Source organism: Eutrigla gurnardus, assembly GCF_963514095.1.
Source record: "Eutrigla gurnardus genome assembly, chromosome: 11".
In the NCBI taxonomy this organism is placed as follows: domain Eukaryota; kingdom Metazoa; phylum Chordata; class Actinopteri; order Perciformes; family Triglidae; genus Eutrigla; species Eutrigla gurnardus.
This window is the reverse complement of record NC_139925.1, coordinates 22155383-22182418: the sequence shown is the minus strand read 5'-3', so window position 1 is coordinate 22182418 and position 27036 is coordinate 22155383. Positions and strand designations below refer to the sequence as shown.

Below are 27036 nucleotides of genomic sequence, written 5' to 3'. Positions count from 1 at the left end.
TACTAATAGTGCGCTGTGGGGTTGAGTCCTAATACATGTAGATGCCTGAATAAGGCCCAGGGTTAAAACAAGCTAAAGAGATTTTAACGTTTTGTTCTACGATATAAATATATATATATATATATATATATATATATATATATGTCAGTAAACACCCCTCCAGTAAATGTTGAAGCTTATACACGATACAAACGGCTTAATGAGACGACTAAAGTTTATCACTCAAACAGGAGTCCAGCTTTGGCTTCATGGTGGTGACGTGAAGTCATAATAATAATAAAAATAATAATAAATGTATTTGTTATAGCACCTTCACAGACAAAATCACAAAGTACTTCACGTGAATAAAAATGTTAGAATAAGACCCAAACAGTAAAATGAGCAAGCAATGAAATAAATACCACTGGAAATAACATTAAAAAATTTTTTTAAATGATTTCAAAACATCATGCTTCAAATATCCTAAAATGTGGCGTTCATTTTTGAAGATTGTCTGAACAAAAGGCGGAAGTATCAATGGAGGGCGTGGCTAACTTTTAGTCGGACTACAACTATACGTCATCCCTGCAGCTCGCTATTGTCCCCTTTGTTCACTGAAGAACACAAAGCCATCTTTATTTATGTATTTTTGAACCCTATTCTACTATAATGTCATGTATTAATGTCTGATTTTAAACTCACATCCACACCAGTGTACTTCCTCAACCTGCTGTAAACCCCGATTCACCCCCTCGTCTCCTTGGATTAATCTTCCAGTATCTCCCTCCGTCTCCGTCTCGCTGACTCATGGACTTCAGAGCCCATTTTGGCCTTAATCCATTTTTTCATCCATCATCCTCTTTTTTTTTTGCATCAGTGTGTCCCCGTTCCCTCCATCAGTCCAGGTTAATGTATTAACTGAGGTCTCTCTCGCTCTGTCTTGCTGACCAGTGTGAATCTGAGCCCTATCTGGACTGTGTTGAGGAGCTCTACTATACCGCGAGATCTAATCTGGTAGTACTCTTTCTATCAGTCTCTCTCTTTCGGCCTCTCTCTGTCCACCTACACGTTTCCTTTTGTAGTTTCAATCTGTCACCATTTCTTTAACCTTTCACCTTCCTTTTTGTTGTACCGTCTCCATATTTCTCCCACCTTCGTGATCTGTTTCTGAAGGACAACTCTATTTCCTTCCCTTTCGGTCTCTTGATTTCTGAGTCCTTGCTTTCTCTTTTCGATTTTATTTTTTGTCATTCTCCAGACTGCTGATTGTTTTGGCTGCTCTGTGTCCAACATTTATTTTTGTTCACTTCCGTATTATTGTTCCATCTATTCTGGTTCTTCCATCTGTTACTGTTCATTTTGTTCTTCTTGTTTCAGCCTCGGCTTTTGCCTCACTAACTGCTGTTGTAGTTGTCATGGTGATAAGAGTCCTTGGTGATGGTGGTGTTGTATTTTTCTTGTTTTCAGATATATACTGTATGTATAATACACACATTCACACAAACAAACATCACAATGATTTGGACCAAATTGTAAGTCTTTTTTGCGTGTTAAAGGCACAATGAGGAATATTTGTCGGTTGTGGTTTGTAATCATGTTTTAAAGTTGGCCCCTCCTCCCCAGTAGGTTAAAGTGTACACAAAACCTCTTTACCATTTACCCTTTAGAGCCTGATCCATGTGGTCAAAACACGACTTCCTCAAAATGTTCCTGGGCCCTGCAGGGAAATCCTACTCATTATGCTTTTAAGTGTGACGTTTGTGTGAGGGAGACGTGTGACCTCAGCCTCAGATATAGAGCTGCACATCGTGAGGCTAGTAGTATGCACGACACACAAAATAAGCTTAAAATGCAAAATTACCACCAAAACACACTGGAATCACTTCACATTGCATTTTGTTAAGAAACAAATTATTTTATTCTATCATAGATGTCAGTTTTCAGTGAAAAACAAGCAAAAAACTTAATTTAATCATAAATCATAAGGTCCCACTTTATAAATACAGAATAGATAAATGATTAAGAATAGCTACACGTTGTCATTGTGCATCAGTCTGATAATTCCTGGATTTTTAAATAAGGCTCTATTTTTCACTTACCGTGATAGCAAGTTACACATCTTTTTCAAGTCACTTGTGACGACATGCAGGATAATCCTGATAATGGAAATTCATCCAGATAAGTGTTTTTTTTATCGATATTCAAGATCAAATCTTATATTGTCCCATCCCTAGCTGGTAGCGATGCAGTGACTTGAACAAGGACACTTTAAACACAGGCGTTCCTTCTCACAACATTTATAAATGCACACATTTAACCGTAGAACATTTTCTTTATTGTTCCTATTGTGTTTGATATTTCTCTCTACAGAATGAGTGTCTTTCTTCCGTACACTACTGCTTGTATGTCCTCTAACCTCTTCTGTCCTGTTGTCCACCAGAGCAGCAAGGCCTTTTTCATGTGTGTGTGTGTCCCTCTGCATGCCATTTACCTTTGAAAGTGTTTTTGTGACACGATGCTGCATTCACATTGTGGCGATAGAGAATGATGCTCAACTCAATTCAAACTCAGCTGCTGCAGGAACACAAAACTATTGAGTAATGAATCATAAGTTGTCTTTTGTTCTGGCTTAGAAACAGCACGTTCCTGACTCACCCGACTACATGTTGACCATTCATGGCTTAACATGAACTGAACAGCAGTCGTCCAATCATAGCTTAGCAACTGTCCTGTCAGACTCACTGTGCATGGGGCTGTAGTGAGATATGATCTGTATTTAAAGAGTTTGAAGGATATCTTTTTTCTTTTTTTTTTTTCTTCTTTTTTTTAAATCTCCTTTCCAAAACCTACAAACACAAGTGTGTTTATCTGCTCCAAGCCGTGATCACGAGCTAGCTGGTGAACTATTGTTACTTTCACGTTTGTTTGTTTTTTGCTTTCTTTCATTCAAAGCTTCTATCGATGTGTTGGAATGAAGCTCTGAATGCCTGTCGTCGTATTTTATGACGACGTCATAAAAGAGAAATATATTTGATATTATATAATGAAGCTGGTTAGATTGCTGCGACACTGTTAATACAGATGCGTGCATCTATAGTGTGCAGCAAGGAGTTGTCACAGTGGAAATGTAGTTTTGAAAAGCTAACAAATAAAGATGACAAGATATAAACGTGTTGTGAATTTAAAAAATAATTCTATACATATATTTATTTTCAATAAATCTGGACTTTGGGACTTCACAACGCAACACATTATTTGGAAGCCTCCTTATTCTACAGATATTATATATTATAGATATTATTAGTGATTCTGGCTCCAGCTGATACAGTCTGCTAGCTGTAGTTGAAGTTATGTTTGCTAGCCTTTTTCATTATTTTTGGGTGGATACTTGGACCTCCTTGAGGCCTAAAGTGAATGTATTCATGTCCACACGGAGGCTCAGCCTGTGATCACAGGTCAGAGGAAAAACAGGTTTAAAACCTGCCTTTGTGTTTTAACAACTAAGCTGATATAAAATGAAAACACACGCAGGGTGACTGACAGGCGTGTCAAACTGCTACCTTGTTACTTCCTCTGTTGGTCATGAAGTAGGAATTCAGCAGCAGCTTTACTCTGCAGGCAAATCTTTCCGTGAGGAAAAAAGAGACACTGCTGGTTTTACAGTTGCACCTCAAACCTTAAAATTCATTTAATAGGGCTTTTATTGTATCAACAAAACTGTAATTGGCAAATATCTTCTTTATGAAAACTATGAAGTCAAGATGGACATCCTGTTGAGGCTAATGCTCTTATTATTAATATATAATTTTAGGCCACAATGTGAACTCAGCAACAGTCAAATCTATACACATTAGACACGCGCTCACCGTCTACAACTGTGTATGTATGTGATTATGAAATGAACCACAGATGAGCTTCACTAGGGATGTTTGTATTATTTCTGGCAGTCACCACGGCGCTACAGTAGCACCCTCTGCAGTAATGTGACTGTTGAACAGGGTTACACGTCACTTGGTCAATGTGGTTTATTGTGGCTAAGAGCTCCAGCCCTGTTTATGTCGCTGGAGGAGTCAAACACAGTAGCAGCTACTTCAATGAGCTGCTGATGAATTATAATGCCACAGTAGTAATGTAACGTGTTTGTGTCGTAGGACCTGCAGTTGGAGTACGGACACGATTCACCCAGTCTGCTGGGAGGAAACAAGTAAGTCCCTTCTGTCCTTTTGTCTCTCTTGCTGTCCTTTTATTTAACTTTATTTATTCTCTTTTCACACCTTCAGGTTCTTTGTCCACATAGCGTCTTCCTCACAAAAGTCCACGGGGCACTGAGGAGCTTCATCTCATGAGCCCAGAGTGCTTTTTAAAATGTTTCTATGACATCAATATCTTGACAACCAATCACCACTCTAACAATGTTGTAAGAAAGACAAGCATCGCCTCTTTGCTTTTATTATCTATATGGGCCACCATCCATTTGTTTTTTCACCACGAGCGCTAACCGGAGGATGTTTGCTTCATACAAGGCTTGGGCTTTATTATGGTACTACGATTTTCAATAACGCCAAAAATACAAACGGTGCGTTTTCTATGATGCAGTTGCAACTCAGCGTTGTCATCTTTTATAAAAAGCATATAGTTTATAGTAAGGATTTCAGTTTTGATTAATTTCACTTTAGAAAAAAAAATACAAATTGATGTGACATACAGAGGCACTTTCCTTCGATTCCTCTGCTCCACAGTCTCAATGAGCTTTATTATTATATTTTCTGTTGGCTTTGCTGAAATTTATTGCAGCATTTTGATCGGATTATGGGTTCAGTTTCATGGAAACAATTGGACAATTGGAGGGAAAAAAACGGTATTTGGACACAGGCCCTCGTTTGGTTTTCTCCCCTTCCTTCATCTACAGTTGCAGGTTGTGGACTAAAAGAGAGGGCGAGTTTTCATGCTGTAGGTTTGATGATTTATTCATAATTGCAGCCGGAGGACGTTCTGTTAGCTGTGTGTGCATGTGAGCTGTCAAGTCTGCTTTGTCAGCAGAAAGTTCAGATCAGGGCAACTTCACTCTCAAGCACGCAGTCTCAGCGATTAAACAATTAAAAAGAGAGATCCTTATTTTTCTTTCTCTTATCCTTCTCTCTTCACAAACAGGAGTCTTCTCAAGTCGGTGGAGGAGGAGCTCCATCAGAGGTAAGTCACACCCCTCTCGTATCCTCATTCACTCTTGATTTGCTGGTGTTCTAACCACGCCCACCCATCACCCAATCACTGTTAATTGCGATGTCTAATCTGGCCAATCACAAGCCACTAATGCTGTCGTCATGACTTCAGGCCGTCACTTTTCTCAGCACTCTGGATTCTTTGGGGTTTTGTTTTCCCTCTGCGGCTTTGCTTCATGCTTTGATGCCATTGGGAGAAGGCTGTGCTTCATTGGAGCTTCCTGCAGAGCATGGCTTACACACACACACACACACACAAACACGCACACACACGTTCATATACTCCAGGCAAAGCTGCAGTGGATGTCTTTAGCATTTTAACTGGCAAGTCTGTGTTTTTCTTGCCCTAAAGATGATGATGACCACGTGCTTTGCTATTTTCTATGAGACAATCTGATGTGAATAATGTGCTGCCAGGTCTGCTGAATCATTGTTTTCCTGTTGTTGTTGGATAGACGTAGGATTAGAGTAGATGACAGCCATCACAAAACCAGTCGCTAGTTTACAGATCCCAGTAAATTATCGTTCATGGTGGGTCTGAGTGTATAAGAATACCAGGTTTGGTAGTTGAGAGTCTGACTTTTGCTTTCTGGTGTTTTGTTCAGTAGAATTTTAAATCTTACTGGTACAAGAAAAATAGTAGTTTACTTTATGTGTCATTGAATGGAAGGTTTTATTTGGTATTTTCACTTTTCATTAATTTAACAATCTTGAAAAGTTGTCCATTTGGAAAAAAACACTGTATTCCAACATAGACAGGCAGATATTTATTGCTGTATGTTCCCAAATTAAAGGCAATTCAAATAATGGCTTTGTCTCAAGAAGTAGCTGTCACGGACGAATAAAAGGCTGGCAGACGCAAAGAAACCCAAATTATGATTACGATTAATTGCCCCACATTAATGTAACACAGAGACAGATGTGAGGACGCTAATGTAACATCTAGTGTCTGCAGATGTTTCACATGACGTTTACTGTGAAACATCTGCAGGAAGTGTTGAGTTTCATTAAAAAGAGCTCGATGCTGATCAAAGTAGAAGCAACTGCAGTCAGCCTGTGTGTTATCTTGTCAGTGTCATGTTCAACAGCAAATGAAAACAGTGTCTCACTGAAACCTGATTGATGTAGTTTGTGATCAAACCTGCAGTTGGGTAGCTATGAATGGACTGATCAGAGGTTGTGCACATCTGTGAGGACTGTACAAGTTGAGACTCGGTGGCATGTCGTGGCTGCTTCCTGCCCGTTCCGGTTCATAGGAACCATCAGACTAGATTCAGGATTCTTCTTCTTAGTTTGGATCTGTTCAGTCCTTTCAGATCTACACAGGGTTCAAAGGTCAGAGGTAGTTTGTGGATAAAGCTTCACTCAGATCTCCCTCCCCTGTCCCTTCTTCCTCCTCTTCCTCTTCCTCCTGTTGTCATCTCTTACCTCCTTTGCTTGCTCCCTTAATCTCTCCTATGCCCTCCCTGCCTCAACCCCATGTCTCTGTTCTCTTCTCCTTTCCTACCCACCCTCCCTCCTATCTTCACCTCCTCTCCCAGGGGCCATGTGGCACACTTAGGGGATGATGATGAGGATGAGGATGATGATGGTGCAGATGATGAAACTCACACTCAGTAAGTTCTCTCCCCAGCCTTAGAACGGGAAGCCTCTCCGTCCTCGTCTCCCCATCTTCCTCATCCGTTCCTCCACCTGTTCGAAGAGGACGGGATGAGGAAGACGAGGCAGAAGGCTTCCTGTCTTTGCCACAGTTTCATCAATGCATTTCTATGCAGCACACGCCACCATCACGCCACATATGCCACCTGTTTGTGTGTGTTTTCTGTGCCGCTCAGTTCTGTCTTGTGTGAAGTTTATTAGCTACTAACAGTAACCCTAACCCCCAAACCCAGTGATTAAGTTTCACCATTGGTCAGGCCAAACTCCACATCATACATTCTAGCTGTGAACCCAGCTACACATAAAAATCTGCCACGTCCTGGCATTTTACGTTTTGCTGGATTCTATGTAGGGCTGCACAATATTGGAAAAAAAACTTAACATTGCAATAAATAATGCAGTGTGAAGAAATACAGGAATTTTCACCCTAAATGTTATACATTTTAAAGTTAAATGCATCAACTTGATGCACTTTGAGAGCAAAGTTAGGAGATAGATGTATAAACTATGTGGTGCTCCAGTGAAACTCACCGGTTGTATAGAAACGAAAACAAAAAAGTAACTCCTAAAGCAGGTTCACGAGAATCCGTGTTTCAAGACGGGTCGGGTGGGTTTAGGCCCCTCCCACTCAGGACCGTTTCCCCTGGTTGACTCTCCTAACGAAGTACTAAGGAAGCTGCGAGGTCAAGGCAAGGGGTTCTGTAAAGTATTTCTTTTTTCTAGCCAAGAGCCGGTCATGGCGCACCGCTATGGGGGAATGATCCCACACAGTTCATCATGAAACTGTGGCTGCCGACTTAGGCTGTAGATCATTTATCAGAATTACTTGAGGAATCATGAAAAATGAGAATCATAGGAGTTTTCCATTGTCCCATGTCCTGCAATTGCAATGCTGAAACAATATATTGTGCGGCCCTATTTCTTAGCTGTTGTTTGATATGAGGTCTGGATGTAGTCACGGTATTAGATAACTGACCCTGTGACCTTGATGTCTTATATGCTGTCGTCTTGTTTTCTTCCCCACTTGCATCGCCATCTGTCTGCCTCGTGTCTGTGTGTGTGTGTGTGTGTGTGTGTGTGTGTGTGTGTGTGTCTGTGTGTCTGTGTGTGTGTGCATCTTTGGCGTCCAGCCTCATCCCTCATTGTTTAAAAGCCAAACGTCTGCGGCAGAGCGTTCTTTCTCATCGTTTTCTGCTGCAGTCAGAAAGGCCTCGGCACACACACAGAGGAGTCACTCCAGAAATAGAAAAAACCTGAATTCCTAAATGGACTGCAATTATTGGTAGTGTAAAGTGTCAGAGCAACCCTTCCTGGCCAAAAACATCAGATCAGAAAACAAACCATTTGAGGCGACTTTGTCAACGAGGAATTACAAAAGCATCACCTCCGTATATAGGCTTAAACATTGAGCCTGATGTTCAGATACCAGTTTTCCTCCCCAGTACGGATCCCATACCTGAACTTGAGATATATAACAGCTGCTTACCGGTCGGATTAGTACTGGGCGCATGCAGATCTCAACAGAGATGAAGAGAAGTAAGATTTCTCACAACTTACTACATACCTTTGTTCCAGCACTGATGATGGAAGTTGCTAACGAGTGAGCCATCTTGTTTCTTCTCATCTCTGATTAGAATGTGCGTCAGTGGTTGATAAATGATATAACCTGGTGTCAGATCGCTGCATAGACATTCTCTCTGCATCGGAGGCAAAACACAACTGTACTCACTTAATTCTGTAGCTCATTGTGACAGATAAACGTTTTTTTCCATTTCTTTAGATGCTCTTTTACCGTCTCCCCTTCCTTTTCTTGCGTACCCTCTCTTCTCTGCCACCCACCACCATGTCACATTTCCCTACACGTCTTCATTCTCGCCTTTACAAACTGTCGATCGGTCCCAGCCCTCAATATGTAAACTGTGTCAGTAACTGATGAGTTTTTACTGACAACGTCTACATGAAGGGCTTAAACTATTTAGCTGTTGACAACTCAATCACTGTGACTTGTTTTTATTGGTGTTCCTGTATTTGTGCTCACTGTGATTTGTCTGTTTTGAGTTGTGTGCTGTGATTGGTTCTTTATCTGTCTCTCATTAACAAGTAGCTCAATATGTGTCTATAAGGAAACATGTATGAGGTCTCTGTGAACAAAGTGCTGATTGTTATTCTGCTGAACAAAGATGGGTCAATTATAAGCATAATTTAGAGACTGTATTGGAAAGTTATGTCTTTAAGCAGCACTGGTTTAAGGTTAGGGTAAAGGTTATTCGTATTATCAGCACTGCTGTTCTCAGAGACTTTACACATGATCCATCTGTCTAGTGTGCCAGTCTCACTTTCCATGCATGCAGTGTTTAGCATTATAAGTCTCAGTGTCCGGCTATGGTTCGACCTGTCATTTCAGGCTTTTGTTTAACATCTGGATGCGATACCCTGCCGTAAAAAATACTTTCTTTTATTAGCGGTACTTTAAGTATGACAGTGTTATGTGGATGTGTGACAGCAGGGTTTTAACTTTGCAGCAGTCAAAACATAAAGTCCAGTTCCAGGATTTAACTAGCGTAGTTTACTACAAGGGTGGAGTCAACGAATGAAGTTAAAAGAATATTAAAGCAGGACACGAACCACTCGTCGGCTCTGAGCTGGTGTCTCCATCAGCAGAACTCCATTCAAAAAACAAGGAAAATAACAGCGCATCTTAAATTACCAACTAAATCTACAGATAAAATTAGACTCAACATCTTTTCTGAATATATCATAATCATAATCCAAGGAGCAGGTGTCAGTACGTGAAATGGACTGTCAACGAAATCACATGAACTCAAGTATAGGGACGTAAGATTGTCTACCGTGTATATTTTTTGATTAAATAAGAAAACAAATTTTGAAGTCCCGTTCCGTTATTGATTATTCTGTTACTTTTCCGACGCTTTAGATTTTTCCATTGGTGTCGTTTCAGTATCGGTAGATAGTTTTTTAGGCAGGGTATCGTATCCAAGTCACGATTTCTAACCCAACACACGGTACAAGTATGGAGACTACAATGTAATGCAAGCTGTGCTTTATGATGGAGGTGAAACAAGGTCAGGTTAAACCATAGCCTCAGTGATGACACGTTGAACATTGTGTGTGTTGTTTCCAGTCTAACTTACATGGCTGTTTTTAGTCTATTGAACGTGTTTCTCCAAGCGGAGCCTCAAATGATCTCTTCTCGTTCTTCAGTAAATCGAGCACGATCATGAGGCCAAAGGTCCCACCTCCTCTTCCTCCCAAGGTAAGAACAGTAAATATGAATGTCTTGGATTGTCTTCTGATGTCATTGACAATCAGTATGTTTACTTATATTCCACTATTATTCCCAATATAACAACATAATCCGTTTGGATATTTTGAATTGGGCCTAATTGTGAAGATTAAGACGATATTATTCAGGTTTTAGGAGTATTCTTTGGACATGTATACAGCACATTCAGATTGTAGTATTTATATCACTTTGTGTCATGGCCTCTTTCCTGTTTACGTCCAGCTCTGTGTTTGTACACAAACCAATTAGCCAACAGTTTGCAAAACTGGAGTAGAGATACGTGGCCAAAGGAAAAGAGAACATATTGATGCAAAGTCGTTAATTGTCACAGTTCCTGCTGTTCTGCTTTCCCATGATTTGACGTGATAAACATGTGAGAGCATTGATCCGTCAAACGGTGATGAAGATGTGGCTGCGAGCTCCTCAAATGGACCAGGTGATGCTAGTGAGAAAAGGGGAAAAGTTAACTTTGGTTATGTTAATCAGAATAGGAAAGGCTGAATACAAACAGGATTATTAGTGGAATATTCCCTTTCATCATGTAAACAGCTTATTGTCTTTTTAGGAATAAGAGCAAAAACTAACTATGTGGTGCATGGAAACGTAGTCAATGTGAGGTGCCTGGTTTTGAGTTATAATTCTGTATTTCTCTTCAGCCCAAGTCCATCTGCTCGTCCCAACAACCCCAGCAGCAACACAAACATGACGACAGCCAATCACACAGCGAGGATGACGGCGGAGGGGGAGGGACCATCAAACGCTGCCCGGCCCCGGAGACGGCGAGCCCGGCCAAGCCCTCCAACGTCCCCCCGCGGCCCCCGCCCCCAAAGCTGCCGCCCCACCGCCGCAGTAGCCTAGGTAACGAGAGCCCGAAGCACACGGACGGCGAAAACTCTGCCCCAGAGGATGATGGGAGCTTTAGGCATTTCTGGGAGTGGCTCCACACGCCTCACACAGAGGAGGAGCTGGAGGAGGCGTGGGAAGTGCTGAAGGAGGTGAAAGAGGAGCAGGAAAAGGAGGAGGAGAAGGAAGAGAGTAAGAGCAGCCTCTTGGTAGACTGGTAGTGAGACCCTGTCGTCCCCTTCGACTGGTTGTGTGCTCCCACATTAGTCGTTCTCCTGATTTCTCTGTGCCATCAGTCCATTAATAACTCTTTGTTTGTAGTTTCTTCCCGTCCATCAGATTGTGCTCAGTTTAAGTGTTTGTCATTTTTTTGTGATGGCTGATTGGTTCTTTAATCCAATCAATCAATCAAAGGCTAGTAGTCTGCTGCCACTCCCCCCTCGCGTCCTAGGAGGAAGAAGGAAGAGGAGAAAACAGTGTCTGTTTGATTCTTCTAATTCTTTCATTCACTTTGATTAACACGTTTGAATGTAAATACTAAAATGTAACAATTTCCTTGAACAGTGATCAAGTTAAAGGGAATACTTCACCCACAAAACGAAAATTTGTATTTCAGCTACTCACCATGCATCACCTGGAATTCTGGGAGAAACTTTTTTTTCATGACTCCATGGTGATCAAAATCTTGAAAGCCTTGTTGAGTCGGAAGTGTTTGAAAAATGTTTCGGCTTCAGCAAATATGCAAGTGTGTGGGAAGAAGTGAGCGTAAGAATATCCGAAGAAGAATCCAAAAAAGAAAAATCTTGATGAATTGAAGTTAATATTGGCCACGCTTTACAACTGCAGAACTACAATGTCAAAACATCTGTCACACCCCTGGTGCAGGACAACCCAAGTTTAATTTATTCAGTCGTATGAGCACTACTTCACAAACGCCTGCATCTCCTCTAAAACTTTACGATTGAAAACACTTCAGACTCTACTCGTCTCCCACAAACATTCATGAGTTCTAACCAGGAATCCATGGCAACACAAGGGAAGTAGCAGATATACAAATGGTCATTTTGTGGGCGGAGTATACCACCTACATCAAGGAACATGTTGGAAACTGAACAGAAAAACTGAAGCAGGAACAAACCAATTTGCTTGATAAGAATACTTCTGAAGTAATACACGTAACGTTACCCAGTGTGGTTGTAGGATTTGTATATTCCCATCATCTCTGTATAGTTTACATCGGGTCATTTCCACTGCTCGAATCATGGACAAATATGTTTGTAATTTCATCCCCTGTCACAGTTATGTAAAATCAACATTTTTTTAAATTCCCTTGTAATCTCGGGGTTAATTGATGAGCAGAAGTTAGTGAGTTTGGTTCCCCTGTTTGCTCACTAGACTGACTGAGAGAAGGTGGGTCCTTTTGTAACAAGTTGGCTGTTGGTTGATCTCCTTTTGTGGATTTCTTGGTTGACATTTCTGTATTTGGATGTTAACTGTGGTGTTTGGAATTGAATTGGGGAAAAAAAGAAAGATGGCTTGGAAAATATGGATGATGTAAGTCACAAAAACAGGAAACCTAGATGAAGAACATACAGTGGTCCTTTGTGTCTGCAGATGTATGTGACGGTTGTCCTCCCAGTCGTGACAGGAAACGTTCTTATCCTTGAGCTAAAAGTCACAATTTTCCCGTTTTATCAGCCAACTCTTTTAACGAGCAGGGCAGGCTGATTGGTTGGTTACTTGCCAGAGTGTAAGAGCAGGTTAACCCAGCAGACCTAATTGATGAAGCAGGTTGTACGTGGTGCATTAACACCTCCCTTCGCTCAAGACTCTATTTGATCCTCTGTGTTCTTCCTGCTAGCCTGCTCCCTCCCTCCCTCCCTCTCTGCTCACTAGTGTCTCTTACTGTTTTATTGTAACTCCTCTGTGTCTTCAGCCCTGCAGATTACATCGTACTCATTCAAACCAACTCCATGTATAAAGTGTCAGTGGACCAGTAGTGCTGGGTATCGTTTGAATTCAATACTCATTTATAAGTACTATAAGTAAAAAAGTTTATCAAGTCACATTCAGTTTTCTTGAAAGTGTGTAAATAATCTGTCACTATTATTATATTATAATTATATAATTCATAATAATAGTATAATATTACTATTATTATTATTATCATCATCACTATAGAGAATGAGTAAACACTCATTCTACAACCCCACCAAATTTTGTTCTCAAATTTAACAACTTTTTAGTATCATTCCTTTTTAACCATTCTTCACATCGGCATAAATAAGATCCACCGTACAGCGCTGATTTAAATAGAAAATATAACTTTAAAGCTGGTTGGTGACAAGCAATCTAGCAAGCTACAAGCTTTTTAAAGTGAGTCTGACGCGGTGCTCGCTCCATCTGAAATGACATCACATGACATCACATCCTGAAAGCTGTTTTAACTAAATATTCTCCAAAGTCCGATTAAAAACACAGAATCTGTCGGCACATCGGCGAGTTATTCACTGCCAAGACGTTACCTTCACTTCGCCTGTCTATCCTCTTCTCTGCTCTGTGTGTGTGGAGGATCTCCACTGCACTCCATGAGGCATGAAAGCAGAGCATGTTAATGATTGTGTGACATTTGAGCAGCAGTCCATGAATATAGAGGAAACGGTGAATGAATGTTTTGTTTTCTCTGCTTGTAAAGCAGCAGTGCAGCTACCCTAAAGCACGTAAAGTTGGCACCGCCGCTCCAGTTATTCGATGCAGGGAGCAACGACATAATTCAGTCCGGAACGATACCCAGCCCTGGCTCGCTGTGTTCTGCAGCTGAACCTGTTTTCACATTCTCTCTCTCTCTCTCTCTCTCTCTCTCTCTCTCTCTCTCTCTCTCTCTCTCTCTCTCTCTCTCTCTCTCTCTCTCTCTCTCTACCACGTTTACTCACACATCGAGTTGTGTTTCTGTTCTTGTAGGAAATGGGCTGAACACAGCTCCACATGGTGGGGAGAGGGAGAGTCCGGCAGACAGACTACAGTCTACCATGCCCCCTAGCGTCCCCATACGGAAAGACAAGAAGGACGTTCCGGTAAGCAGACTTGGCTCGGGGACCCCCAGAGGTCTTTGAGTGGGTTCCTGTGGGTTCCTGTGGGTCCGATTCTAAATTGGTGTTTAAATGAAAGGTTACCCAATCGGTCAATAATTGACATAATGCTGAAATTCAGGCAAATGCAATTGGCTGTTTTGTTGGTGGGAAGCCAGTGAGGGATTCCACCCTTTTCTTTGCAAGTAGCATCTACTGGTTGTTCAGGGTCCCCGTGCAAAGAAATCGTAGGATTTATTCACCTCCGAAGAATTCTCAAAGCACCCACGAAGCAGAAAAACATGAATAACTAATTATTTAAATGAATGAACAATTAGCACTCGGTTGCAAAACATTATAGGCGTGATTGCACTGTGATATCATTAGCACAACATATTAAGTGAGTCAGACCTTGAGATGGACCAGATGGAGCAAGAGATGCACAATTCGTAATCCGTGAATTTTCCCCGGAGTTGGCAGGGAATTTGTTGGTGAAGCAAATAAGCAAAAGCAGTGTGTTGTCAGGATTCTTCATAATCCAGTGCTGACTGACTGTGTTTGTGTTTTTCTGTGTCCCAGAAGCCAATCAGTAATGGCCTTCCACCTACACCCAAAGTCCATGTAAGTAGCGGCGTCTTCCTGCTCTCCTTTAGTCAACAGTGGTGTTGTACAGGGATATATATATAAAGTAGATATATATACTTTATATAACTCCTAATAATAATTTGCGTGGCATTTCTTTGTCTCCTCCTCCCGTTGGCAGATGGGTGCTTGTTTCTCTAAGGTGTTCAACGGCTGTCCCTTGAAGATCCACTGTGCCACTTCCTGGATCAACCCCGACACCCGAGGTAGCCAATAGGAAACCAGATAGAGCTACATTCCACCTCTTGAGGGACTTGATGTCTGATGTGAGCTGTTGCTTTGCTCTTTACAGAAACTCTAACGTGGGTTTTTGTGTGCGTTTCAGATCAGTATTTGATATTCGGAGCTGAAGAAGGAATCTACACATTAAACCTTAATGAGCTGCACGAGACCTCGATGGAACAGGTGAAACTGGACATTGTGCATTTTAAAATAATATTAATATGCTTTATAAAAATAGAGTCTTCACCTTCTTTACATTCTGGTTTGATTTTACTGTTATATGTGAGGAATTCCTAAATAACAAGGCTTTCCAGTGGTAGTCCAATATCTTATTTTTCAAATTACAAACAAGTGATAGATAGTTGTGTTGGTATGGTATGAAAGATTATTAGGGCTAGGCATAAGGAGAAAAAAACGAGAGGAGGATGATTTTTTTTTTTCAGAATAAAGTTGAATCAGTTTTAGTGCTGGGCATTAAAAAAAATCTGAATATCTAAATCTGAATATCTAAATCTGAATATCAAGAATAAAGTCTTAATATCAAATGTTGACAATAAATTTGAAATGTTGACAATGATATCCAAATGTTGATAATAAACTAAAAATAAATAAGGTGATTGTCAACATTTCAATTCTCAACATTTCCACTTTAATCTCGACTTTATACTTGAAGTACAAAATAAGAAATACATCCTCTCATTTTGTTGCTTATTAGTGGCTCTAATGCTCATTTGCTGCATCTTGAATCCTGTCTGCAGCTCTTCCCCCGGAGGTGTACCTGGCTATACGTCATGAACAACTGTCTTCTTTCCATATCTGGTGAGCTGCACCACTGTGTGATGTGGAAGTTCCAGAAACAGTTTTATTCTTAGAACTGGTTCGTACATCATCTTGTGTCTGAAGTCAACATTGTTCCTTCTTTCCTTCCTTTCCAGGAAAAGCCTCCCAGCTGTACTCTCATACACTGAGCGGTCTGTTCGAGCAGGCCAGGCAGTTACAGAAGTTACCAGTAGCCATTCCCACACACAAGCTGCCTGATAAGATGATTCCCAGGAAGTTTGCGGTGTCCAATAAGATTCCAGACACCAAAGGTTGCCAAAAGTGCTGCGTAGGTGAGTTTTAGTGGAGGAGGATTTTCTATTCTTTGTGACGACTGTAGTACTGCTTGTTTGTTGCTACTTTATCAACTGATTGCTGTTAAAGGAAAATAAATGAACTCAGCTTTGCGTAGCAACACTATAAAACCACAAAATGTACCTTCGTTTTTTCTTCTTCTTCTTTTTTTATAAAATCGAAACATTTCACACGCTATTGTGAGTTTAAGATACAAAGATGACTACTGTTGCAAGTAACCACTGTTGTTTCCATGCAGTTCGTAACCCGTACACAGGCCACAAGTACCTGTGTGGAGCCTTTCAGTCTAGTGTCATGCTGCTGGAATGGGTGGAGTCCATGCAGAAGTTCATGCTCATCAAGGTCAGTGTTTGCTCTTCAAAACCCCTCATTTGCGTTTCCTCACCTCCTGCTGTAGCTCATTTTATTGGAAACCTCATGGAGGCTATAAAATGTACCAGCTTATCTCACAGTAAAAATGCCTTAAATAATCTACCCAAAACGAATCAGGAATATCTCCTCAACCATGAGGCTTATATGCACATATCTGTTCTCATCTGAAAAGTAAGAAGCAAACGGATCGATATTACCATTTAAAGGCGAGTCCACACCGGAAGAACTGCCCGACTCGCGTCGGTAAATGAAGTCGGGCTACTTAATATGGCCGACTTGAACAACGACATGGGCGGTTCACACCTACGGAATTACAGCCGACGCCATACGTTCCGCGCTTGAGCGAGATGTAATGTCTCCAAAACAACAGGCGGCGCTAATCTGTATTGTGGGCCAAAAACCACGAAAACCGGAAGTAGCCGAGAGAGTGTGTCAACACCTTCTTCGATTCCACTGGTTATCTGGTATGTTTACCATCGTCACTTCCGGGCTTCACTGATTCGCTAGTCAAGCTGCTAGCCTCCACCAATCAGAATGGTAAAAGAATGACCGACTCGAATGGCGGATTATACATTTGAGTCGGCTGAAATGAACACCGACGTGGGCCGATTCGAGCGAACAACACCAAGTAGACGCATGTCACGGACGCCGACTCTCTCAAAGACGCCGATTTTCGGTCCGGTGTGAGCCCGCCTTAAGAGAAAATGGAGAAGCAATGAAGGAAAACATTTTTTATCCTTGCCAAGTATACAATCTTAATTTCAGAGGTAATATCATCATTAAATCCAGATTCCATAAACAACGATACAACATAATGTCTTCTACTACGCTTTGTCTTCAACTGTAACCATACATTTGATCAAATTACACTAAAATACATTAGAATTGCTTCAGACATGTAAGTTACTTAATCTAAAATAACACAGTCCCTGGTGAAGTACTGTGACAAGAACATAGATGTCAGTGTGACTGCATAATGTGAAGTTTGATTACGATGGTTTCCCCCATTGTGTTTCAATGTGAGGTGCGTTCAGGTGCATTAGAAAGGTGCACCGTGATTTTGTGTAACTATATCAAAGGGTAGGACCCAGTACCAGGTCTGTCGGGTTAAAACGTTTGAAATTTAAATAAGTAAAATGCCTTTAAATATAGTACAGCAGCACTACTAAAACATTCCTAAGTTACAGTCGTCTACTTCTCCAGCAGAACCTACTGACTTCCTTTCTTTATGAGATGTCGGTGGTCCTCTGATAACAGAAACGTCCCTTTCTTACCGACCGTCTCGTGGTCTACCCGACAGAACATTGACTTCCCGTTGCCGTGTCCGTTGGAGGTCTTTGAGATGCTGGTGGTCCCGGAGCAGACCTACCCTCTGATCTGTGTGGCGGTCAGTAAAGGCACCGAACTCAGCCAGGTGGTCCGGTTCGGCACCGTCAACCCCAACTCTACCTCCTCCTGGTTCACAGAAGCAGGTGAGAACAGTGTGGCCAGTTCTCTTACAGTATCTTAAAGGGATAGTGCAGATGGTTTGAAGTGTGGTTTTATGAGGTACGTATTTAGACTCCCAAAAACAATACATAAGGGGGACTGAAAGTCTTATCTATGCTCTCTTAAAATCCACCAGACTCCATTGACAAAAAAGGTAATTTTGCCTCACAGAACACAGGCCTTTAGAGGTAAAATTACAGTTTTTATCAGTGGAGTCTGGTGTCTTTGAGGAGACCATAGATAACAGCTACAGTTCCCAGAGAGAAAGGACCGTCTGGCACCAAGGTCAAGTGGTGAACATATTCTAAATATAGCACACACTGAAACTGATAGGTTTTGTTTTGGGTGTCTAAGATACCACCACGCTTTGCTCCAGTGCTGGTTCCACTATGTGTTTCTCCAAACTCAGTCTAAGCTCCTCCCTCTTTCTGTCTGCAGACACCCCACAGACGTGTGTGATCCACGTCACTCAGCTAGAGAGAGACACCATCCTGGTCTGCCTCGACAGTGAGTCGCGTTTTCATACATGTGTGCATTCACACTGTGCACTTTCATCTGCTTCCTGTCAGAACGCAGGGTGTGTGTCGCACGGCCTTCACTCCGCCTCTCTCTCTCTCTACAGGATGTATAAAGATAGTGAACCTCCAGGGCAGGTTGAAATCCAGCAGGAAGTTGTCAGCCGAGCTCACCTTCAACTTCCAGATCGAAGCCACAGGTACAGGAAGGAAAACCTCATCACTCTATCAACCTCTATCATAGAGATAGTCCTTATTATTATTTTTGTTTCTTTGCAGTTTGTCTCCAAGACAGTGTACTGGCCTTCTGGAGGCATGGCATGCAGGGACGCAGTTTCAAGACCAATGAGGTGAGATTGATACCGAGTCTCTGTGGTTCACATAGTCCTGGAAAACCCTGGGAACTGCCATTGAAAACACACGGGAAGTGAGAGAAAAAGTCAAATGTCCTGGAAAATGATTTCAACAGTCTTCCTTTTTTACTTTAGCAGAGAATAAACTATCAATCATATTTATTATTATTAATGATATAACTTGAATGGTTGTTGGAGGACATGCCATAAAAGTAGATGTAATTTCTCAGCCTGTAAGAGAAGATTTCATAGATCAAAGACATGCATGTCTATGACGTTGCCGTTTCCCCCCAAAATCAGCCCGCGTATGCAGGTTTTTTTTTAATCGGGAAACCCACTAAAAACAGGCCCCTTTCTATTGCCACGAGAAGCCTTTTTCATCTAGTGGTAAGATCCCTGTCATCCCATTGCTGAAACTGTCCTGTAAAAGTCCTCCACAGTGGAGAGAACCTTTGTACTGATGAAGTTCATTTCCAGGCCTTGAGGCAGGAGGTCTTTTAATCTCAGACTATAATAGGATTTGATCAGCATTGTTGTGGCAGCTAAATTCCTTAAATCGAGGTGGATTCTTGTTGCGTGGTTTTAAATGAACATGGATAGATTTCAGACCTGCAACATGACGTGGATTAAAGCCTAAATTAGCAGTTTTGATCATAATTCATAGAATGTATATCATACATTGAAATTGTCCTTCCTCTCTCTTTCTCGCGTGTTCATCAGATCACCCAGGAGATCTCTGACAGCACACGCATCTTCAGACTACTGGGATCAGACAGGTGAGCACACACACACAACTCCTCACTTCATACACATTAACACACACACACAGACTTAGGTCTCTGTTAACGTGCTCTCTGATGTCTTACCACTGAAGACGTGCCGACTGCAGAGATCCAGAGGCTGCGGACAGAGGCCTCGCTCTGCCCAGGTACAGTCTCTCTGTCGGGACTCTCGAGGTCTCCTTCACATCAGACGTCATGAATCAGGAGCTTTAAATGTGTGAGAGGAGGAGTGTGTCTGTGGGGAGGTGTGGGGGGATTTTACCTGTTGATTCATAGACACCAAAATCATCTTTGTCCGCTCTGTTTAAATCAAATGCACTGAATTGGTAAAACCTGCACACAATCGTATTGTTTTGTGACTACATTTTTATGGACTGGATGCATTTTGGTGTTTTTATTGTCTGAACAGCTGAGTCCCTTTGGTTTATGATGTGAGAATGTGTGAACCATAGAAATAGAGTAGGAGCAGAAGAGACATTCCCACTCAAATCAAGCTGGATATCGGCGGCCATTTTTATGTGAACCGTTGCCTTCGTTACACTTTGGTATAAAGTAACCCAACTTACAGCAAGACGCGGACCGCCGCCGCTCTGCAGAAGGACAGGCTAGCTGACTAGCTAACTAGCAGGACATTAGCTGACTAGCTAACTAGCAGGACATTCAGCGTCCCCAGAGCTGCGTCTGCTGTAAAAACACTTCACAGCCCCACTGACGTGTCGTCGCCAACAATGATGGCCGTTTTGTCCGGGGCAAATTACCACACGAAACAGTTGAATGTCCATTCTGCTCTTACTCTAGTCCTACGGTGTGAGCCTTTGGGTCCCCATTAAAACAGTCTTACCAGCTCTCTCACAGTTTTCCTCAGGGTAAACAGACGGTACTTTGTGAAGGGTTTAGTGACGGAGGCAGTCATCTCCCTCTGCTGCCTTTTTCCAAATAACAGCTTTTACAGGCTTGGACCATCTCCTGTGTGGGTTGCTGGCTCTCTGTAGGGCTACAATAAATCCTGGGTCTTTACTATGCCTTCATACTTTATTTTACTCACTATTTTTTGCCATAAGGAAGCTGGGCGGTTCTTTTTTCTGGGATTTAAAGGTGAAATGGCCTGATTGTCTTCCCAGGAAACTAAACAGGATGTTGTGTGTGTGTTTGTCTTGCAGGGTGGTGGTGCTGGAGAGCCGGCCTACAGACAACCCTACAGCCCACAGCAACCTCTACATCCTGGCAGGCCATGAGAACAGCTACTGAGGCGCACACACACACACGCACGCACACACACACACACACACGTAAACACACTATCTAAACAGCCTACCACTAATGCAAACAAGGGAGTGAGCAGCCGGGAGACACACTCGAGCCCAACCTTACCGCTCATCCACCCGGGACGAGGCCGTTCATGGGTGCAGAAGTGGATCCCAGTCGTGTTACATGTGTTAGTGAAGCGTGTAGTAGTAGTAGGGCGGGGACCTGTTTGTGACTGGGCGAGGGTTAAAAAACACTGGTCTGAGGCCAGTTGGGGTCTAGATAGTGGGGGGAATCTGCACCTTAGTCGACCTCAACCCAGAATCCTCCTTGATAACCATCCCAACTTTTCCTGCATACTGCACACTGGGAGAACCGCATCCAACACAGAAGTCTGACGTCAACACTACTTCTACTACTAGTTCTACACATACTACTACTACTACTACTACTACTACTACTGCTACTTGCTAAAGCTTCACAGAAGAGCCATCTTGCACATCGTCTCCCTGTTCCTCTTTCCTTTTTCTTTTTTTTAAACTACACCTTTATTTATTGTGGCATGATGTAACTTTAACAACCAGGATGGCTTTCCTGTTTTATTCGGGGGTTTTTTTTTTTAAAAGGATAAAAAAAACGAGAAAAACAGACTAAAAAGCTTCGCCACCTCTGCTAGCATCAAATTCCGCTACCCGTCACCACACCACACAAGTGCTTAATTGACCTCTATTTAATTGTTGTAAATATAAATGTAGTATTTTTTTGACAGAGACGAACACTAAAAAGACTGGTCATGTAGATAGGCGTGTGTATAGTTGCTCTGTACAACTATGGAGACAAACGGCGAGACAGAGAGACATGGAGGAGAGACGGGGCATAGATTCACTTCCTGGTTCCCTGATCATGTGACGAGGGTCAGGAAGCAAAGACCCCTGGTCTCCTCAGGTGGACAGCTTCAGCAATCCGTTATTACGCTGATACCGGAGCTCAGGATAGAACTGAGCAAACACAGGAAGCAGCACTATTTGGTCAGTTTCATTTTGCATGCGTCACCATAGCAACGGGTGTTACAAATTCTGTTCATTTAAATTTGTTTCTCCTGTTTTTGACATCCTTCCTTTCTTTTTTTCTTTTTTTTAAGGCTGTTTTAATGAGAAAGCTTTTTTATTTTGCTATTTTGTTTATTTTTTATTGAACCACTGGTGTTAAAAATTTGCACAGAGAAAAAGTTATTTGATAAACAAATGTGATGTCATGATAATATATGACCTTGTGTGTGTGCGTGTGTGTGTGTGTGTGTGTGTGTGTGTGTGTGTGTGCGTGCGTGTGTGTGTGTGTGTGTGTGGCCATAGAATATGCACATACAAGTGCGTCATGTACAGATCTGGTCTTTAACAAGTGACAGTTGTGTTTCCGTGTTTATTGTGTATTGATACACAATAGAAATATGGATTTACACAGAAGGAAAAACCATTTATATTTATGCAGCAGACCTAGTGTTTATATTTACGGAAGCCCTGAAGAGGAGAGTGAGAGGATGGTGATCTATTTTTTTTATTTTGATCTAAAAGTTTTCTCTCCTGTGTTAATGAAGAACAGGGAAAAAGGTTTTGCCACCATAATAAATAATAAATAAATTTCCCTTTTTTTCTTTACATCTTTGAAACAGGTGGATACAAAACTTTTCCAGGATTTTACTCTTCTCACCTGGAAGAAAACATAAATGGTATAAGTCGTATTTAGTACAAGGAATAGTGGTGCACTTCAGCCTCCGATTATTTTTTATTTATCTATTTTTTTTATTTATCGATTAACAGAGACTAAAATTTCCAAAGGAAATCATGTTGAAGTGAAAACATTTAATTCCAAGATGTAAACACAAAGAAGCACAAGTATATTTGAAAACACTTATAATAATAATTCTCACAACACCAAACAAGGACAGCTAAACAAAAGGTTTTCCTGATTAAAATAAAAACCCATTTACAGAACTCAAAGCTATAATCCTAACAAACGATTTGATCCGTCCAGTTGTTCAGTCATAAACGCAGGAGAGAAAATTATTTAGATTAAAAAAAAATAGATTTTTCTTTTCCCTTTAGGGCTTCCCTACATATCAGCCATCAGCTATCATTTCCAGCATTAAATTGAACTTCTGTGGCTGTTCTGTTTAAACAATTACATGAAATAGTTGAAATATTTGTTTCTATATTTCACTATGATTTATCTGGAACAATTTGAATAACTAGTGAGAGAAAACACATGGTATGGTAGGATAAAACACAAATAAATAGTGCTTTAAAAAGATATAACAAGGTAAAACATGACAAACACATTTACTGTACAGACTAAAAGAAGATTCTTAGCTAGCTTCTCTTCTACCAGCTTCCAAAAAATGGATTTTCTCATAGTAAGCCCCGATGTCGGGACAAAAATGTAACTTATGCACGTCGAAAGGTTTTATTCCCTTTAGTCCTATGTGGAGACGTTTTTAAGCTTCATTGCTGTGACTTTTTTAAAGGCCGACATCTGTATAAGAGATCACTACATGCATGTAGATGTGCGTATCTGTGTGGTGTGTAGGAGAGTCATGTGGCAGTACCAGTACACTATCAGTCTTTACAAGCTGTGACACTAGAGGGCGCTCCAGAGGACGCCGGCACTAGTTTAGCTGAATTTAACTGAGACACCGTCACTGAACCAGAACGCTATCAGAGCTGAGGGTTCGATCCTCCACTCAGCATCTCATTCATGTCACGTCTTCATTTTCACCATAAAAGGCCAGAACTCAGCCATCCGGCTCCATGAACGACTGGCGATACAAACTGAAATGAAATATCACCTTTATGGTGATAGAGAAGCAATAATTGATTACAATCTTAGTAATATCTCTGAATTTGACTGAGAACTCTTAACTGAAGATTTAACATCTTATTGACATGATAGGATCAGCAACAATTCCAGCGTTTTACAACATAAAGGCTGATTATGGAGCAAATGGAAGATTTGTTGGATGAGAGGATTTCAGCTCTGTGTAGACGTGTCGCCGTGTTGGGGGACGATTTCACAAAAGAATGTAACATCTTTCTGTAAAGTGTCATAATGTCAACCTTTCTATTTGTCACCAACATGGCGTCCCTCCTTCAGTGTCCGGAACCACACCAACACACTATTTCACTGTTTTTATGGCTTTCAGACGCATCCTCTCACTGGATTCCAGCTCCTGATGCCTCGAGCTCGAGTCCACTGTGAAGATGCCTAAATGATTTGTGTACTTTTTTATCGCCTGTTCACACTTGTCTTGTATAAAATGCCCACAGAAGTGTCGCTTTGCACCTGGAAAGCAAATGTCAGAGATATGAATGGTGTGAGACATTAAAGACAGCACACTAAATTGCCATGTAGTATGTTTGGAGTGGGAAATGTGCTGCGCTGTAGAGGACTCGCTCCATTTCAGCCATATAAAAGATAAACTCACCGCTGGGTTGGATTCACTTTCAGGGGATGAAACCAGGAAGGAAACTGAAATTCGGAGCCTTGATAGTGAACCCCAGATGAGTGACTTAGCCACGATTACGCTAATTTATGTGCTTCTAGCCAATTCATCAATACACACGTCAGTTACAGGTTCAACCAGGTTATTTAACGAAAATATTTTCTGATCAATTTGTGTATTCAGTGTCAAAAAGGTGGCAGCACTACCAAGTATACTCACTACTTTGACAGCCATGAAGCCGAAATGAATCACTTCATATTGAGGCTCAATTCATCTGATTGATTCCTTTCTTTCTTATCGGTTTTATGGGGGAACTAATGTGTCACACATTCCTTTAGGGATCGGCTGATGTCAAACGACATGTATTTGACATTTTTAAATGTAATGCCAAGATATATCGCTGAACATTTTTATGGCCAATTTTAGATAGTCTACCTCGTGGTATGTCCTAGATGAAGAAAAAAAAGTCTTGATTCTTAAAAACAGCCGTCAACGGTGTAAGTTAGTGTCAATCAATGCTCAAACATAAATACCCCCTTTTTTTATTTTATTTTGAAATGCATCTCATGCTCAAAACATCCTGTATCATAGCTGCACCTCTAAACTTGTGCATTGATTTTGTTAACAGACGATATAAGCAATTCCTAAAATCTCTTACATTGTTTTTTTTCTCTCTCTCTCTCTCTCTCTCTCTCTGGGTTTCATAACTTTTAATTTTTGGGGAAAAACTCCTTTTTACAGAATATGTTTTTGTAGGACTGAATGATGCTTCGGTGACTCGTCATTTCTGCTGACAAGCTTTATCTATAATAACCTGCAGCAGGCGTCAACGCGGCCTTCCAATGTGTTCATGCCCTCAGATACTCCCGGCTCAAATCCTGTGTGAAAATAATTCAACTGTGCTTTAAGACGATGTTGACACCAGATATGTGGATTTTCTGAATGTCACAGAAAATATTCGTAAATTAAGATAATTTGCCTGTTCTTCCCGCCTTTCCGTAGTTTCCGCGTGTTTAGTAAGTAAAGACGCGTGAGTTATTTGCAGAATCCGTTTGGTCCCGGTCGCCTCCCGCTATACACAACAGTCTCCTCTGTTCTGTCGCTATTACATCACCGTTGTCTTTTTTTGTTTTCATAATGCAATGCACACGTTATGAAATGTATATAGTGTAAAATAAAATGGGTTTGTTTTACATACTGTATAATTGCCTATATTTTGTTTCAGAAGTGTAACAGATTTATGAGATGACAGGTTAACACATTAAAAAGAAGGAACTCAAGCATTTGCTGCCTTGTGGTTATTTGTTTTAGTAAAGACCTTTTGACACGACAGCAGAGAAATCACAAGTGTAGTGAACTCATGATTGTCCAGTGCATGCTGGGTCACTGCCACACTCACTGCCTGGCTCACTTGAACAGAAATGTGCTTTTGTCTCAGAAAAGAAACAAAACCGATGCTTTTTATTCTTTTTTCCAAGGAAAGAAGACAAAAATTGATACACATCCAGTTGCAGAGATGCATTTCAAGGCAACCTGCACCATCTAGAGGCAAGCAAGCTCTTTAATAGCCACTTCCTGTGTGGTTGAGGCTTCATATTTTACATTTTAAACCTGCCACATGAATGGATTTTGATAACTGGAACATATTTGAACATGTATTATAATAATTTGCATATTTGTAATATATTTCCCCTGAACCAGACATGCCCAACTTTTCATCATATGACCCTTAACATTAAAGGTTGTTGCATATCATGGGGTCTATTGGCAAAAATTGATATATGATCATAAATGGTTCCTTTGTTGTATAATCAACTGAAACAACGGATTGTTGTGCTTTTGTTGGCTTAGAATGAGCCTTTTGTGCCCCTTAAATGGTTGGAAGCCACTGTCCTGGAGGATTGACTCTCTGGTCAATGAAAATATAAAAACAAAACGGTAATTAAAGCTGATTTGATGCGTTAACCACAAGCTGGATTGCTTGCATGTTGCAGGTGTTGGGGTTGTAGCAGGAGCAGATTTGGTTATCAACAGTTAACTATCAATATCAATATGATTATCGGTATTAATAATTATATTTAATATATTATCATGATATAATCATGAATAAACGGGGCACCACCCTGGGATCAGGGAAAAGATAACCTAAAACTGTATTCAGTCTCAATATAAAGGTTTTATACTCATTCATGCCAATCATCGTGATCATTGGCATAGGAGTACAAAACCAATCGAACAATTAAAAGGCGTGAAATTCAAGCACTAGCCTTCACAACCTGCTGTTATCCAGTGACATATACACAACAAGCACAAGAGACCACTAGTTATAATATAATAAGATTTATTAAAATCAGTAATAATGATCACAATCAATAACACTGCAATTAACAAAGCCTTATTACCTCACTACCTAACACACAAAGCTAAGCTTAAACAAAGGGAGGGACACACGTGGAGTGTGTGTGTGCGTATGTGTGTGCGTGCGTGTGCATGTGCGTGTGCGTGCGTGCGTGTCGAGAGAGGGAGAGATGGCTATGTGCGGCCACCAGATGGAGCTATTCCCCGCAGCGTTCAGGGGCGGAGCCACTGATGTCCGATGGGGTAGCGAGAGAGAGAGAGAGGTGGAGCTATTCCTCGCAGCGTTCAGGGGCGGAGCCACTGACGTCCGATGGAGTAGCGAGAGAGAGAGAGAGAGAGAGATGGCCGTATGTAGCC

General features: G+C 41.3%; 1 protein-coding gene across 6 annotated transcripts in view; it reads left to right on the top strand.

Annotated features, from left to right (window-relative positions):
- LOC311020649 (mitogen-activated protein kinase kinase kinase kinase 3-like) overlaps positions 1-25604 on the top strand; it is a gene marked incomplete at its 3' end in the record, with an annotated part of 49655 nt that extends 24051 nt beyond the window's left edge. Inside the window, exons 15-34 of one of the 6 annotated variants that reach the window (XM_084020826.1) lie at positions 931-993; positions 4131-4183; positions 5131-5169; positions 6740-6814; positions 10080-10131; positions 10818-11019; positions 13966-14078; positions 14652-14693; positions 14836-14920; positions 15040-15119; positions 15695-15755; positions 15872-16048; positions 16309-16412; positions 17743-17914; positions 18369-18437; positions 18553-18645; positions 18725-18795; positions 19519-19574; positions 19673-19726; positions 20741-25604. In XM_084020826.1, the coding sequence (XP_083876952.1) occupies positions 931-993; positions 4131-4183; positions 5131-5169; positions 6740-6814; positions 10080-10131; positions 10818-11019; positions 13966-14078; positions 14652-14693; positions 14836-14920; positions 15040-15119; positions 15695-15755; positions 15872-16048; positions 16309-16412; positions 17743-17914; positions 18369-18437; positions 18553-18645; positions 18725-18795; positions 19519-19574; positions 19673-19726; positions 20741-20828 (1749 nt within the window). Of the gene's footprint in view, positions 1-930; positions 994-4130; positions 4184-5130; positions 5170-6739; positions 6815-10079; positions 10132-10817; positions 11197-13965; positions 14079-14651; positions 14694-14835; positions 14921-15039; positions 15120-15694; positions 15756-15871; positions 16049-16308; positions 16413-17742; positions 17915-18368; positions 18438-18552; positions 18646-18724; positions 18796-19518; positions 19579-19672; positions 19727-20740 lie in introns of those variants that run through there. The other 5 variants (XM_084020824.1, XM_084020827.1, XM_084020825.1 and 2 more) reach the window with 5 other exon arrangements.
- Between the last annotated feature and the right edge of the window lie 1432 nt (positions 25605-27036).